The following is a 17,948-nucleotide window of genomic DNA, read 5'->3' as shown; positions in this document are numbered from 1 at the left end:
TAGCTTTAGAATAATGACAACGCATCTTCTTTTTGCTCTTATCACCAGAATTTCCAGACGAATTGCTAACAGCAGAAGCATTAGGAATAGGTGATTTTCGACTCGCAGAAGAACCATATTTAGTCACTGCAATACTGTTACCACCCTTTCTTTGAGAAGCAATAAAAGCCTGTTCAATTGCACGCTGTCTAGTCCTCTTTTTTCTGGAAAGTGACTCTTGCAACAGCAATGTGCACAATGCATCAAACTTGACAACTTCAAGATTTCCTTGGGTCATAAGTCTCCAAGTACTAGCAAAAGTCTGGTAAGAATCTGGTAAGGCATCAAGAACAGTCTGCACAAGGGAACTGTCTGAAATGACTTCACCTGCAGAAATAAGTTGTTCATTGATATCCTTGACACCAGCAAGGAAAGTGTCCATATTATCTTCCTCATGCATAATCTTCGACTCCAACTCTTTAAGCAACAATGCAATTTTTGCCTCATTGCGGCTTGCATAAAGACCAGCCAGAATATCCCAAGCCTGTTTTGTAGATTTCGTTGAACAAATGTGAGGAGTAATGGTGCGCTTCACAGACAATGCAATCAACGCATGAGCCTGCGCATCCTTTACATCCCAACGAGCTTGTTCTGCAGTAGGCAAAACAACTCTAACAGCAGCAATCCTTGCAGCAAGACCTGCAACATCCTCAACATCGCCTACATCCTCAAAACCAAGACGTACATCAATGCCCTGCACAATATTCCAGACACCCTTTGACACAAGAACATGTTGAATCATGTAAGCCCACATAAGGTAATTGTCCCCATCCAATCTGTCCTCAACAACAAACATCTTGAACACATCTGTGTCGTTGTCAGCCATAATAAATGTTGCACCTGATATGAAAACTGCCCGAAAAGAGGATAAACGAAGCGGGAACAACACGTGCTATATAGCACAAACCATAGAAGACTGTAAGGGACCTGTTATGCAGAAAACGGCTCTGACAGAAATTCTTCACAAAATGACGAAATAGCCTGTGCAGTACTGTCTGTAGTGGAAACGAATGCCAAAATGAGCCCGAATCAAAAATCTAAGCAAACTGGGCTCTACGAGTGTTCCCGAAATTTTTGTCAACCTGCAAACGCTCACCAAAGCTCACTGAAATCGGAGAAAGTAAGTAGGCGCGTGCTGGAGCTGCTGGCGACTAAGCCCGGGAGAACGCAACCTGCTCTGATACCAATTGTTGGAATTAGGGTTGCAAGAAAACACAGACAACTTGGAGAAGACGAAGGAAGCTCAAGGCACACAACAGAGAGTGTATTACTTACTGTGCAATGAAAAGATAGATAGCCCTAGAGTGATGGACGTATATACAATGCACGGGGGAAAAAACCTCCTAAAGAGGGAAAAAATGCCCCGGCGGTCCTAGTGTGTACATACACATCACTACCACATATATATGGTAACAGTAGGCCCCAAAGACTGGCACCCCTTTCGGTATTTCTTTATTCTTATTAAACTTGAGATAAAACCTGCAAGTTCCTACGAGCTGTCACGCTTTTACCGGGCTGAAAATGACCTACTCTAGCCCGATTTCGGCAACATAACCATAGTAGGAGGCTTTACAGATAAAATCCCCATGCAAAAGGTGACTTCCCCGGCACATACAAGCACTTTCCCAAACCTAATGAGAATCTGTAGCACGCTGAATTCTTTGGTTATCACCCCAAAAATGCACCAGATCAATCGTATAGCGATCCCATCGCTTCCGCGAAGCTCCTGGGGGTATTAGGGATCAATATTAGGGTCAAAACCCTAAACCTGCAAAAATACATAGCACCATTTTGCGTGTCGGTCCCATCCGTAGCAAGCCCTCGTAGTTCCGCACCTGTAGGGCTACTTGCTCTTTATTGGACAAAATTTCACGCATGAGATCCCTCCAAATTCATCTGTACCTGCGGAGGATTAGCAATGAGCTGATCCAGTACATGGACAAGAGGCTCTTGCCTCAGCATACACGCATGAACCCACACAACTGTACGTACAGATCGAAAGCCCTTGAGCTGGGCATTACGATTTTGTATTCGAAGGGGGGGGGGGGAGATGCGTGAAGCGGAATCATCGTGCTACATAGAGCAAGGGAGAAGGCATGCTTTCCATTAAAGCTGTGATCACCTGCATCTACCACTCACACACATAGTGGTTCACTTAATGAACAAAAATCAGCATCCTCTCTCAATTTGGGTGCCCCCTCTTGAGATGAGACTAGTAACTACATCTGCAACCGCTAAGTGTCCACTTTGCCTCTTTTGAGTTAAATTCCTAGTACCCACCGACTTATAAAGTGAAGTAAGGGGCCTAAATGACTTTGAACTGAGCCTAGACACCCTTTTACTACTGCTTGGATTCCAGTGCCGACTGGCCCGACCATCTCGTGGCAACTTGCCCTTCTTGACTGCAATCAAACTCTCGGCCGTCGGCCGTTTCACACTGGCCACACAATGTCCAGCCATTTGTGACTTCAAAAAGAGGGTCCCACAAATTAAATAAAAATCAACGGAAAGAAACCAACAACTAAGGTTAGTGGTTGCCATAGCCTCGTGACATAACCCCCTCTTGAAATCGCAAACGTCATCGATTGTGTGCCACATATACATGCCATAGATGATTTGGTGTGATTAGCATCCTTTTATCATCACATGTATCCGCAGGAAAGGTCATGAAACATAGATACAAATGACTTAATGAGACCTTCATACTTTTGTCATTTCATCTACAACAGAAGTGAGCATAATACCTTTAGCATTTATAGAGCAGTGTCCATTTCTATTGCACTGAATCCGTATGTACATTTGATGTACTAGCTTCATCATTACCCCTCTTTCGAACACGTTGGGTTGGGGCATATGTAGGTTGTAACCCAAAGGCCTCAAGGGAAAGCTACAATACATTCGGTGACTAACAGTTCACACTCTTCCATCCACTTTGCATCCATAGGTGGATAGTTCCTGAACTTCACCAAATACCGTCGTGCAACTTTTCCCTAAACTTTTCTTATTGGTGTTAAGCAAGGATGCCCCCTCTCCCCGATCCTCCTTCGAGTCTACATCGACGAGATCACCAATTACATCTTACGAGCAGGAGGAGCAAGAGCTGACCTAGTAGGTACCTAGTTCACATTATGCTATATAGTATACGCTGATGACATTGTTTTGATTTTAGAGTCATCAAAGGATTTACAGAGCCATTTGAGCATCTTGGACGAGTTCTACACACAGAGACTACTGATAGTGAACCTTGGGAAGACCAAGGTCATGATCTTCCACACCTCCAGATCAGTCCTGCGAGCAACCACTTTTACAGTAGCAAGAGACTCAATTGAGGTGGTCACCTCCTATATCTACCTGGGAGTCACCTTCACTAGCAGACAAGGACTCTTCTCCATGGAAAAGGCCGTCACTAACAGACTCACCCAAGGATATGTAGCTTTGGTCATGTTAGAGCGGAGATGTCATCGGACACACTTTCAGGAGCCCCGCATGAAAGGTTGGCTATTTGATACATAAGTCACCCCAGCCTTGATGTACGCAGCAACAATGTGCCGAATTGACAAATAGCCAGTGGGTGCCAATCGAGAGACCCCAGGTATATATGATCTCCCACTTGTTTTGAGGCAAGCACACAGTGCCACAGGACATCATCAGGGTAGAGCTTGCTCCCCCCCCTCCCTCTTGGTAGTGGAGACACTCTTTCAGACGATCTTCATCCAGAGAGTGAACGAGCTCTCGGCCAACAGACTCACATGGCGAGCATTTGAGTCAGCCATACAGATAGCGGAATCTGGATATGACAGAGCTTGGTACACACAGGTTAGACAATGGTTCGGAGCACATAGCATTGATCTTGAGAGCCTGCCACCTTTCCAGTGTGACCCCGACTCACCCCAAGTCCATCTCTCACGCAGCGAGAGAAACATAGTGCTCCGACAAGATCTCTGGAAGCTATATCAGACAAACTTGGATCACATTTCCCTTTCAGCGGAAGATGTCACACTACAGAAATCATTTCCTTTTACCGTATTGGGAGACGGGTTTATACAACGACCATGCCATATGGACATCTACATACCACACAACTCATGAGTGGTGATTGGTCAGCTCAGAGTATCATCACACAGGCTAGAGATAGAGGTGGGGCGCGCTCATGACATTCCCAAGGAGGAGAAAGACTGCCGAGTATGCAAAGAGGAGGTGGAGAGTGAGGAGCACTTTGTTTGCAGATCCAGAGCTTATGATGATATTAAAGGCAGATACGAGTCAAGTTTGAGAGGGCAACCTACCCTCCGCAAGATCATGCACTCTCAAGATCAGAGACAGTTAGGGTGCTACCTACTGGAGATACAGAGGCACAAAGATACACTTCTACAGCCACCTACAAAGACACGGGACCGGGGGGGGGGGGGGGGGGGGGGTCACAGCTTACGGATTTTTTCCAGAGGACGACACCCCCTCCACTCCAAGATCCACCAAGGGGAGTGACTCTCTAGCAAGCTGAGATGAGCTTGGCCAGACAACTCCTACATGTTACTGGATGCAGGGCCCCACGACTCCAACGCAGACAGATTAAGGAGATCCAGACCCGAGTGCGCCGAGTTGCTGAGAGAGATGAGCCCAGATGATGGCTCACCCAGCTGCGATCATCCAAGTAGCCCTTGCTCACGATCCTCCCATGTACCACATTTTATACCCTCCTATTGGCACAGGATGGAGCTAGCTAGCTTGATGCATTTGCATGGTTGTACTACCTGAGCATATAGACATGCACATACCCCTAGTACTAGAGCTCTATTCCCCCCCATAGATCTCATCATCACACATGTATATTTGATTTGTCTCATAGGCCGATTTCGGTAATATCCTTATCCTTATTTTGTACCAATTTGGATTGTTTTGTCTTTTCTAATAGATGGAGGACATACACACATGTATATTTGATTTGTCTCATAGGCCGACTTCTATCTCACATAGACATTAAAAATCTTTCTCTCTCTCTCTCTCTCTCTCTCTCTCTCTCTCTCTCTCTCTCTCTCTCTCTCTCTCTCTCTCCATCCAAATTGTAGTAGTAGTAGTATTTTTGTTCTAGTCTTTTTGTACCCACACATGGTATCAGATTCACAATTTTGTAACAGTTTGGTCTCATAGGTCATTTTGGCCTTTTGAAGCCGTTAATATGACATTTCATTTCATTTCATTTCTCATCTAAAAGGAACCATCACCATCACATTCTTTAGCGCAAGGAAATAACTAAGTGTGATTGCTCAATACTACCTTCTCTTGGGATAGTTTCCTACAATGTTAAAACTCTCTTCTTCTTCTTCTTCTTCTTCTTCTTCTCAATTCCGTTGGACGTGACATATCTCCTCCTCCGTGGACCTTCCACCAGATCCAAACATATCGTCCTTCTGTTGCTTTTGCTGTATTTTCCTATCCTGACTGTCCAGTCAAGGCCTAAGAGCCCCCTCTAAATACGGGCCTATGTAAAACTAATCCTTCTCATCCAACACCATGGGAGCAAGCTCCTCCCATGTCAAATTAGTGGTCCTCCCTGAAGTAATCAAGGCTGAATAGAAGGCACTATACTCCAAAATGAGATGTGTCATCAAGCTGCAAGCTATATTTTCCCAAAGATCAGCTTGCCAGCCTGAAGAATTATGTGCTGCATCTCTTGCATTTGGTGAATGCGATCCTTCATGGCCTTGTGTGTTATATGTCATCGATATTATACATTTCTGACATTCAGAATGCAGAATGCCATAAACCCTTTGCCTTCGTGACACACTCAAAAGTTTCTATACTACCAACTCATTAAATAACCAGTTGCTTTCATGATGGCTCTTTAGCATTTTTCTTCGAGTGGCTACTGCCCCCCAATATGCACCCGCCATTATCAAGGTGGCCACCATACTTTGGCACCCACCTTTTTGCATCTAGCGGTGCGTCTATGCAGATTCTAATAAACTGACAATGGAAAACCAAAGAATCTATAATATCAAGATACAATAAGAAAAGCTCTTCTTAGGAATGCAATGTTACAGCTCAATGGGACTAGCATATTAACAAGGCCAAACTAGTCATGCATTAGACTGCATTCAGATCTCAAAAACAGATCGTAATGTAGTCTGCATGACCTGTTTAAACCAAACAGAATGCTGTTACAAAATTACTTCACATATGAAATACAATTTAATCAGTCAGACTGCTCAATCAAATTAAGCCTTTCATAAACCTCCCTCATTGTCGGACGCTCATTTGGAAGCTCACTCACACAATCACAAGCAACTGCAAAGTAAGCTTGCACTTGATTGGAAGGAGGTGGCACCTTCTTGAAAACTGTGTCCAACACATCCATCTCATAACCAAGCTGAAGCATGTGACGAGACCATTTTGCCAATGACCTAAAATTCTTCTCTTGGATTAGCAGATTGGGACGCCTACCAGTACCAAGCTCCAGCATCACCATACCAAAACTGTATACATCAGCTTGCTTTGTTGCACATAATGTCATAGCATACTCAGGTGCCATATAGCCCAATGTACCCGCAGCATCTGTGCTCACATGTGAAATAAAAGGACTTAGCGCTCTTGCTAGTCCAAAGTCTGCAATCTTGGGCTCAAAATCCTTCCCTAATAGTATATTGCTTGATTTGATATCCCTGTGTATCACATGAGGGTCAGACTCGTGATGTAGATAAGAGAGACCCCTTGCACTGCCACGAGCTATCTTAACTCTCATGTTCCAAGTCATCTGCCCAGGACCATCTTCCCTCTCATGCAACCATGTATCTAAGCTCCCATATTGTACAAATTCATACACAAGAACCCTCTCGTCCGCAACCTTGCAGTAAGCCAAAAGCTCAACAAGATTTGGATGCTTCATTCTCCCTAATGTCTCCATCTCAGCTTCAAACTCTCTCTTGCCTTGGATGCCATCAGCGCAGAGTTTCTTAACTGCGACCATCCTTCCATCTGCCAGTGTCGCAGAGTACACCAGCCCAAAACCTCCATCTCCAACCACTCTACTGGGATTAAATCCATCAGTGGCTTTAACAAGATCACGCATGCTAATAGATGCCAGTGTTGGATCAAAAACCTTGCTGCTCTCTCTCCGAAACTTTCTTAAGCTGGGCAACTTTGCTGGTGCGCGTCTAAGTCGACTCCTTTGCCATGGCCGGACCTTCAATCGGCATAACATCACAACAGCTACTATCAACAAAATGCTAAAAAACACGACTATACCAGCAAGAACTCCTATCAAGACTGGGCTCAACTTTTTGGAATCACCGCCCTCATTGCTCTGAAGTAGATGACGATACAGCTGAATTGTGTTTGACGAACTCCTTCCAGGTGTGTCCAGGCAAGCTATCTTGAAGCAAGGTACGAGTTTAAGAGTTGGATAGACCATGGTGTACCATAATTTCTGGGACAGGTGAGAGACATGTTTCCTTATCAAAGCCCTGCAAACATGAATGACATGTGGAAACTTGTCGACCCGCCATGGCCAATGCTTAGACACTGAACTTACTGTGAAAGTATGCAAAGGCTTCGTTTGATCTTCAATATAACTACTCACAAAGGACCCCTCCAATTTGTTGTTTGAAAGATCAAGAACCTTAACCTTAGCCAAAAACTGCCTTACTAGGGGTACAGATCCTGAGAATTGATTTCCTGCGAGCAGCAAAATGTTGAGATGTTGCAAAGTCCCTAAATCAGCAGGGATGTTTCCTGATAGCTTGTTTCCTGAAAGAGAGAGAAACATAAGCAAAGAACATTTGGTGATTGCCATTGGAAAAGGCCCCTCAAGACTGTTGTTTTCAAGTGACAGCACCATAAGCATGGAAAGCTTTCCAAGAGTCTCAGGGATTGAACCATGCAGGCGATTGTCATCCATCCATAAATGTCTCATTTCAGTGCAGTTCCCCAAGACTTGCGGAATAGACCCCGTCAAAAGGTTTTCCTGTAACCGCAATACCTCAAGTCCTACCATCTCACCAAGCTGTGATGGCATCTGACCTTCTATCTGGTTCCTATCGAGGTTGAGGTAGCGTACCTTTGTGCAATTCATCAAGAACTGTAGAGAGTCACTCGTAAAGAGATTGTCAGATGCATCTAACATCAGCAATGCTGCCATAGAGGAATTGTTGCCTGACGCAAAAGAGGAAAAGTAATTGCCATTGATCAAGAGTTCTGTGATGGTCAGCAAGCTTGTCACGCTCTGGGGTATCATCCCATGGAATGCACAGTGGCTTACATCGAGATGGCACAACGCGAGGGGGAGGTACAGAGGGAGAGGACCCGTGAGAAGCTGATTGTAAGAGAGATCAAGAACAGTCAGGCTGGAAGAACTCGCAATGTTGGGTGGAATTCTGCCATGGAAAAAGTTGTTGGAGAGGTCAACACTGCTGAGAGCAGAGAGGTTGAAAAGAATGGGAGGGATGGTGCCCGTCAGGCTTAATGAAGGAAGATGTACCGAGACTACCTGGCCTTCGGAGTTGCATGAGATACCCGTCCATGAGCAGCAATTTCTGTGAGCTGACCATGACAGTGCTTTCGGAGAATGGAGAGATTCATAGAATTCATGCAAGACGCGTAAGTCGGTCGTGGAACACGAATTATGCGTGCTGACTGACAAGACAGTGCTAGAAACTGACACAATCAGCACCATACAAAGAAAGCCTGGAACAATATGGCTCCATGGGAAGACCTGGGACATTAAGACATTTCCTGATTGCCCGAGAAATCCATGAGTGCCATTTCCATGTCGGAGCTGCCTGTGTGTGAATTGCATGTTGAAAGGAGCTTATGATTGAATGTCCGAGGACTGTTGCCTATGCATGCTTCTTGTATGCGGGCATGGTGTCGTATGTATGTGGGTGCCCCTGCTGATAGATTGGCTTGGCTTGCACTGCTTGTTGCATATTGCTCGTCTGCAACCTGCTCATCAGCAGGGGCACCGACATAGCCACATTGAGCGGAAATACAAGAGCTTCCCCCTGCTAACAAGTGGGTTGTTTAATTGCCGAGTGTGTCGCGGAATCGAAAACCATAGAAACGGCATAAATTTAGCTGCTCATGTTTGTGAGTATTAGTATGGCAGCGATTGACAGCATCAAGGGAAGGCCCCCCGACTATCTGCTGTCCTCTTCTCTCCGACTATCTCCGACTATCTCGTCATCCCTGCCATCTCTACCCAAGTCTTTTATCTGTGCTTCTTCAACATTGTAGCTGGTGCTTGCCATGGTCAAGAGAAGAGCAAGAGTCAAGAGAATGACTCCAAAACGCGGGTTTTCTGAGCAATGCCTTACCAACCGACGCTGTGGAAAAGCTGCAAAAGCTTATATAATTGCAAGAAAGGAAGGAAATCTCTTTTCCAAATTGTCAGGAACCATATGCGCAATTTCTCCATGCCTCATTATTAGCAGGCATCTATCTACTAACATATTATGGCGGGGAGTTACCATGCCACGTGTCAACTTCTGCACGTTCTCAGCTAAGGAACAAAAAAAAAAAAACATTCTCAGCTAAGGAACAAAAGAAAATTTAAACGGCGGCGATGTGCTGGAGGGCGGCTCTGCATAAACTTGAAGTACATTCAAGTACGCTGCAAGGAACGTCATTCCTTCTCATTCTCAGTGAAGTACAAGCGACGAGCGCTACATTAGTCATTCCTTCTTAATCATTAGCTGCGCTACATTCCCTGCTGAGAGAGAGAGAGAGAGAGAGAGAAAGAGAGAGAAAGAGAGAGAGAGAGAGGAAGAAGAAGACGCAGAGGCCAGAGGAAGGCTTGGTATGGTCTCCCCCCCTTTGCTTGCATGTACTTGCTTGTCTACATCTGCATCTCTCACTACCTCCCCCACTTCCCCCCCCCCTTCACGCCACTGTCCCTCAGCACGGCAGTGTCCCTCCACACGTCGTAGGGAGCTTCGTCATACCAGCAGGGCACCGGCAGCCTTCGGACAGGCGACTCTACATGAGGCTTCACACACACACACGCAATCATGCTAGCCCTCATTATCTTGCAGCTGCATCTGCCTGATGATGCTGAGCTTGACATGGCAGCCTTCGGACAGGCGACTGCATGAGGCTTCACACACACACGCAATCATGCTAGCCCTCATTATCTTGCAGCTGCATCTGCCTGATGATGCTGAGCTTGACATGGCAGCCTACGGACAGGCGACTGCATGAGGCTTCACACACACACGCAATGATGTTGCAGATGTGTCAACTTTGAAGATGGAGTGGCGTCAAGCTTGCTGCAGCGACAGCCCAGCTGAGTCTCCCTCCTGCTCCCGCAACGGCCCTGCATTCCCGCTCTCTCTTCGTCCTGCTCCCGCCATCGTGATCATCTTGCTACAGATGCTCCCTCCTGCTCCGGCAACAGCCGCTCTCTCTCCGTCCTGCTCCCGCCATGGCATTGGCGGGAGCACACGCCACTGCCTCCTCATGTTGGGCACGCCGAGCTCCGCCACTGCCTTCAGAGGCATGGGCAGGCTACAGAGAGTCACCACCGCAGAAGCATGCCGACGTCTCTCTCTCTCTCTCTCTCTCTCTCTCTCTCTCTCTCTCTCTCTCTCTCTCTCTCTCTCTCTCTCTCTCTCTCTCTCTCTCTCTCTCTCTCTCTCTCTCTCTGCATGCTCAAGCTGCGTCTTCTTTCTTTTTTATTAGGCAATAGGCAATGTCTATGCATATGCCCTTGAGAGAACAAAGGGGGCAAGGGAACCTACATCACTGGGTGACTCCATGTGTGTGTGTGTGTGTGTGTGTGTGTGTGTGTGTGTGTGTGTGTGTGTGTGTGTGTGTGTGTGTGTGTGTGTTTTTGAGACACATGCAATATGGTAGAGAGCTCTCTCCTCCAAATCTATATTTTTATTGTTGGCAGCAAGTGTGCAAGCCAAGGAGAGTGGAGTCGTGTTGTGGTGAGCAGTTCAATCAGCTAGTGCAGCCCGGTAAAATGTGTTGGCTAAATTTTTTTTCAATTTAATTATTTGATTTGTTGATTACTTGAGAGAGAGAGAGAGAGAGAGAGAGAGAGAGATGTTTTAGTAAGTTAGGTTAATGTAATGGAAAGAAATGAAATCAATTGAAATTGAAATGTTATATTAACGTCTTTAAAAGGCCAAAATGACCTATGAGAGAGAGAGAGAGAGAGAGAGAGAGAGAGAGAGATTTCACAAGTAACCGGAAATGATTTGATATTAACGTTTTCAAAAAGCTACAAGTTCTATGAGACCAAACTGTTACATAATTGTGAAGATAGATGGAAAGAAATGAAATGAAATGTTCTACTAATGTATGAGACCAATTTGTTACAAAATTGTGAATGTTTTGACCTAAAATTAGGTAAATTAGGTTATATTAACGTCTTCAAAAGGCCAAAATCAACTATGAGTCCAAACTGTTACAAAACTGTGTATCTGATACCATGTCTGGGTGCTAAAAAACTAGAAAATACTACTACTACTACTACTATTATCCATCCTCATTTGCACTCTAGATATCAAGAGAAGATGGCTCAGAAATGTTATATTAACGTCTTTAAAAGGCCAAAATGACCTATGAGACCAGAGAGAGAGAGAGAGAGAGAGAGAGAGAGAGAGAACCAAAACTGTGAATCTAATACCATGTTTGGGTGCTAAAAGCTTAGGTAAATTAGGTTATATTAACGTCTTCAAAATACAAGATAGAGAGACAGAAATGAATTGATATTAATGTTTTCAAAAGGCTAAAAGTTCTATGAGACCAAACTCTTACATAATTGTGAAGATAGATCGAAAGAAATGAAATGAAATGAAATGAAATGTTCTACTAATGTATGAGACCAATTTGTTACAAAATTGTGAATGCATGTTTTGACCTAAATTTAGGTAAATTAGGTTATATTAACGTCTTCAAAAGGCCAAAATCAACTATGAGCCCAAACTGTTACAAAACTGTGTATCTGATACCATGTCTGGGTGCTTAAAAACTAGAAAATACTACTACTACTACTAATCCATCCTCATTTGCACTCTAGCTAGATATCGAGAGAAGATGGCTCAGAAATGTTATATTAACGTCTTTAAAAGGCCAAAATGACCTATGAGACCAGAGAGAGAGAGAGAGAGAGAGAGAGAGAGAGAGAGAGAGAGAGAGAGAGAGAGAGAGAGAGAGAGCAGGAACTGTGAATCTAATACCATTTTTGGGTGCTAAAAGCTTAGGTAAATTAGGTTATATTAACGTCTTCAAAAGGCCAAAATCAACTATGAGTCCAAACTGTTACAAAACTGTGTATCTGATACCATGTCTGGGTGCTAAACAAGTAGAAAATACTACTATAATCCATCCTCATTTTCACTCTAGATATCGAGAGAAGATGGCTTAGAAATGTTATATTAACGTCTTTAAAAGGCCAAAATGACGTATGAGACCAAAGAGAGAGAGAGAGAGAGAGAGAGAGAGAGAGAGAGAGAGAGAGAGAGAGAGAGAGAGAGAGAGAGAGAGAGAGCTAAAACTGTGAATCTAATACCATGTCTGGGTGCTAAAAGACTAGAACAAAAATACTACTGCTATTACTAGAATCCATCCTCATCCTCATTTGCACTCTAGATTTCGAGAGTATGGCTCAAATCCTCTGTTGTAGTCTTTGCTATGTAGCCCCATAGCTTCATAGTAGAGAAAGAAATAGCTACATAGTAGAGAAATAAATGAAATGAAATGATCTATGAGACCAATTTGTTACAATTACAAAATTGTGAATGTTTTGACCTGAACTTAGGTAAATTAGGTCAAAAGGCCAAAATAACCTATGAGACCAAACTGTTAGAAAAAATGTGAAGATAGAGAGAAAGAAATGAAATGTTCTACTAATCTTCACAATTAGGTCAAAAGGCCAAGATAACCTATGAGACCAAAGTGTTACAAAACTGTGAATTTGATACCATCTCTGGGTGTTAAAAGCGAGGAATAAAATGAAATGAAATGTTATATTAATGTCTTCAAAAGGCCAAAATGACATATGAGACCAGAGGGTTACAATGTGTTGAATCTGATACAAAGTCAGAGTAACAAAATGAAATGACAAAATGATAAATGGTAAGATAAAAGTACTATGGGATCATAAACTGGTAGGTGTGAACTAAGCACACACACACAGAGAGAGAGACAAAGAGTTGAAAATGAACTGAGTTTGAAGGGTACTCACACACATACACGTGTGCATGCTACACAACCACACACAAACAAAGAGAGAGAGAGAGAGAGAGAGAGAGAGGAAGAAAACACACACAAACACACTTAGAGAGACAAAGAGTTGAAAATGAACTGAGTTTGAAGGGTACTTACACACATACAAACAAAGAGAGAGAGAGAGAGAGAGCACACACAAACACACATAGAGAGACAAAAAGTTGAAAATGCCAAACAACCACATACAAACACACACAAATAAAGAGAGAGAGAGAGAGAGTCTGAGAGAGAGAGAGAAGAAAAAGACCAAAGTGAATAAAATTAAAGATAAGCAAGAGAGAGGGAGGGAGGGAGGGACATAGGCAGACGCAGAGACCGGAGGAAGGCTTGGTATGGTCTCCCCCCCTTTGCTTGCATGTACTTGCTTGTCTGCATCTGCATCTCTCACTACCTCCCCCCCCCCCCTTCACGCCATTGTCCCTCAGCACGGCAATGTCCCTCCACACGTCGTAGGGAGCTTCGTCATACCAGCAGGGCACCGGTAGCCTTCGAACAGGCGACTCTGCATGAGGCTTCACACACACACGCAATCATGCTAGCCCTCATTATCTTGCAGCTGCATCTGCCTGATGATGCTGAGCTTGACATGGCAGCCTTCGGACAGGCGACTGCATGAGGCTTCACACACACACGCAATCATGCTAGCCGTCATTATTTTGCAGCTGCATCTACCTGATGATGCTGAGCTTGACATGGCAGCCTTCGGACAGGCGACTGCATGAGGCTTCACACACACACACAATGATGCTGCAGCTGCGTCAACTTTGAAGATGGAGTGGCGTCAAGCTTGCTGCAACGGCAGTCCAGCTCAGTCTCCTTCCTGCTCCCGCAACGGCCCTGCATTCCCGCTCTCTCTCTGTCCTGCTCCCGCCATCGTGATCATCTTACTGCAGATGCTCCCTCCTTCTCCGGCAACATCCGCTCTCTCTTCGTCCTGCTCCCACCATGGCATTGGCGCACACGCCACTGCCTCCTCATGTTGGGCACGTCGAGCTCCGCCACTGCCTTCAGAGGCATGGGCAAGCTGCAGAGAGTCGCCACCGCAGAAGCATGCCGACGTCTCTCTCTCTCTCTCTCTCTCTCTCTCTCTCTCTCTCTCTCTCTCTCTCTCTCTCTCTCTCTCTCTCTCTCTCTCTCTCTCTCTCTCTCTCTCTCTCTCTCTCTCTCTCTCTCTCTCTCTCTCTCTGCATGCTCAAGCTGCGTCTTCTTTCTTTTTTATTAGGCAATAGGCAATGTCTATGCATATGCCCTTGAGAGAACAAACGGGGCAAGGGAACCTACATCACTGTTCTTCATCACTAGGTGACTCCATATGTGTGTGTGTGTTTTTTTTTTGAGACACATGCAATATGGCAGAGAGCTCTCTCTCTACTAGATATCGAGAGAAGATGGCTCAGAAATGTTATATTAACGTCTTTAAAAGGCCAAAATGACCTATGAGACCAGAGAGAGAGAGAGAGAGAGAGAGAGAGAGAGAGAGAGAGAGAGAGAGAGAGAGAGCCAAAACTGTGAATCTAATACCATGTTTGGGTGCTAAAAGCTTAGGTAAATTAGGTTATATTAACGTCTTCAAAATACAAGATAGAGAGACAGAAATGAATTGATATTAACGTTTTCAAAGGCTAAAAGTTCTATGAGACCAAACTGTTACATAATTGTGAAGATAGATCGAAAGAAATGAAATGAAATGAAATGTTCTACTAATGTATGAGACCAATTTGTTACAAAATTGTGAATGCATGTTTTGACCTAAATTTAGGTAAATTAGCTTATATTAACGTCTTCAAAAGGCCAAAATCAACTATGAGCCCAAACTGTTACAAAACTGTGTATCTGATACCATGTCTGGGTGCTTAAAAACTAGAAAATACTGCTACTACTACTATAATCCATCCTCATTTGCACTCTAGCTAGATATCGAGAGAAGATGGCTCAGAAATGTTATACTAACGTCTTTAAAAGGCCAAAATGACCTATGAGACCAGAGAGAGAGAGAGAGAGAGAGAGAGAGAGAGAGCGGGAACTGTGAATCTAATACCATGTTTGGGTGCTAAAAGCTTAGGTAAATTAGGTTATATTAACATCTTCAAAATACAAGATAGAGAGACAGAAATGAATTGATATTAACGTTTTCAAAAGGCTAAAAGTTCTATGAGACCGAACTGTTACATAATTGTGAAGATAGATTGAAAGAAATGAAATGAAATGAAATGTTCTACTAATGTATGAGACCAATTTGTTACAAAATTGTGAATGCATGTTTTGACCTAAATTTAGGTAAATTAGGTTATATTAACGTATTCAAAAGGCCAAAAACAACTATGATCCCAAACTGTTAAAAAATTGTGTATCTGATACCATGTTTGGGTGCTTAAAAACTAGAAAATACTACTACTACTACTATAATCCATCCTCATTTGCACTCTAGCTAGATATCGAGAGAAGATGGCTCAGAAATGTTATATTAACGTCTTTAAAAGGCCAAAATGACCTATGAGACCAGAGAGAGAGAGAGAGAGAGAGAGAGAGAGAGAGAGAGAGAGAGAGAGAGAGAGAGAGAGAGAGAGAGAGAGAGAGAGAGAGAGAGAGAGAGAGAGAGGGAACTGTGAATCTAATACCATGTTTGGGTGCTAAAAGCTTAGGTAAATTAGGTTATATTAACATCTTCAAAATACAAGATAGAGAGACAGAAATGAATTGATATTAACGTTTTCAAAAGGCTAAAAGTTCTATGAGACCAAACTGTTACATAATTGTGAAGATAGATCGAAAGAAATGAAATGAAATGAAATGTTCTACTAATGTATGAGACCAATTTGTTACAAAATTGTGAATGCATGTTTTGACCTAAATTTAGGTAAATTAGGTTATATTAACGTCTTCAAAAGGCCAAAATCAACTATGAGCCCAAACTGTTACAAAACTGTGTATCTGATACCATGTTTGGGTGCTTAAAAACTAGAAAATACTACTACTACAACTATAATCCATCCTCATTTGCACTCTAGCTAGATATCGAGAGAAGATGGCTCAGAAATGTTATATTAACGTCTTTAAAAGGCCAAAATGACCTATGAGACCAGAGAGAGAGAGAGAGAGAGAGAGAGAGAGAGAGAGAGAGAGAGAGAGAGAGAGAGAGAGAGAGAGAGAGAGAGAGGGAACTGTGAATCTAATACCATGTTTGGGTGCTAGAAGCTTAGGTGAGACAGAGAGAGAGAGAGAGAGAGAGAGAGAGAGAGAGAGAGCCAAAACTGTGAATCTAATACCATGTTTGGGTGCTAAAAGCTTAGGTAAATTAGGTTATATTAACCTCTTCAAAATACAAGATAGAGAGACAGAAATGAATTGATATTAACATTTTCAAAAGGCTAAAAGTTCTATGAGACCAAACTGTTACATAATTGTGAAGATAGATCGAAAGAAATGAAATGAAATGAAATGTTCTACTAATGTATGAGACCAATTTGTTACAAAATTGTGAATGCATGTTTTGACCTAAATTTAGGTAAATTAGGTTATATTAACGTCTTCAAAAGGCCAAAATCAACTATGAGCCCAAACTGTTACAAAACTGTGTATCTGATACCATGTCTGGGTGCTTAAAAACTAGAAAATACTGCTACTACTACTATAATCCATCCTCATTTGCACTCTAGCTAGATATTGAGAGAAGATGGCTCAGAAATGTTATACTAACGTCTTTAAAAGGCCAAAATGACCTATGAGACCAGAGAGAGAGAGAGAGAGAGAGAGAGAGAGAGAGAGAGAGAGAGAGAGAGAGAGAGAGAGAGAGAGAGAGAGAGAGAGAGAGAGAGAGAGAGAGAGAGAGAGAGAGAGAGGGAACTGTGAATCTAATACCATGTTTGGGTGCTAAAAGCTTAGGTAAATTAGGTTATATTAACGTCTTCAAAAGGCCAAAATCAACTATGAGTCCAAACTGTTACACAAATGTGTATCTGATACCATGTCTGGGTGCTAAACAAGTAGAAAATACTACTACTACTACTACTACTATAATCCATCCTCATTTGCACTCTAGATATTGAGAGAAGATGGCTCAGAAATGTTATATTAACGTCTTTAAAAGGCCAAAATGACCTATGAGACCAGAGAGAGAGAGAGAGAGAGAGAGAGAGAGAGAGAGAGAGAGAGAGAGAGAGAGAGAGAGCTAAAACTCTGAATCTAATACCATGTCTGGGTGCTAAAAGACTAGAACAAAAATACTACTGCTATTACTAGAATCCATCCTCATCCTCATTTGCACTCTAGATTTCGAGAGTATGGCTCAAATCCTCTGTTGTACTCTCTGCTATGTAGCCCCATAGCTACATAGTAGAGAAAGAAACAGCTACATAGTAGAGAAAGAAATAGCTACATAGTAGAGAAATAAATGAAATGAAATTATCTATGAGACCAATTTGTTACAATTACAAAATTGTGAATGTTTTTGACCTGAACTTAGGTAAATTAGGTCAAAAGGCCAAAATAACCTATTAGACCAAACTGTTAGAAAAAATGTGAAGATAGAGAGAAAGAAATGAAATGTTCTACTAATCTTCACAATTAGGTCAAAAGGCCAAGATAACCTATGAGACCAAACTGTTACAAAACTGTGAATCTGATACCATCTCTGGGTGTTAAAAGCGAGAAATAAAATGAAATGAAATGTTATATTAATG

At 43.0% G+C, this 17,948-nt stretch overlaps 1 protein-coding gene across 1 annotated transcript; it reads right to left on the bottom strand.

Moving 5' to 3' along the window:
- Positions 1–6,040: 6,040 nt before the first annotated feature.
- Positions 6,041–9,416, bottom strand: LOC147465003 (uncharacterized). The gene has a single exon (XM_086517424.1). The coding sequence runs from the start codon at positions 8,828–8,830 to the stop codon at positions 6,233–6,235; it is 2,598 nt and encodes an 865-aa protein (XP_086373550.1). The 5' UTR covers positions 8,831–9,416; the 3' UTR covers positions 6,041–6,232.
- Positions 9,417–17,948: the final 8,532 nt, after the last annotated feature.

This window comes from Adiantum capillus-veneris, chromosome 1, assembly GCF_014529385.1.
Source record: "Adiantum capillus-veneris isolate H3 chromosome 1, ASM1452938v2, whole genome shotgun sequence".
Taxonomy (NCBI): Eukaryota; Viridiplantae; Streptophyta; class Polypodiopsida; order Polypodiales; family Pteridaceae; genus Adiantum; species Adiantum capillus-veneris.
Note: the sequence above shows the minus strand (reverse complement) of the source record. Positions and strands in the feature narration are given on the sequence as shown.

What these genes read in the sequence shown, in the direction of transcription:
- LOC147465003 (XM_086517424.1), bottom strand. Translation starts at nt 8,830, where the DNA reads ATGCAATTCACACACAGGCAGCTCCGACATGGAAATGGCACTCATGGA.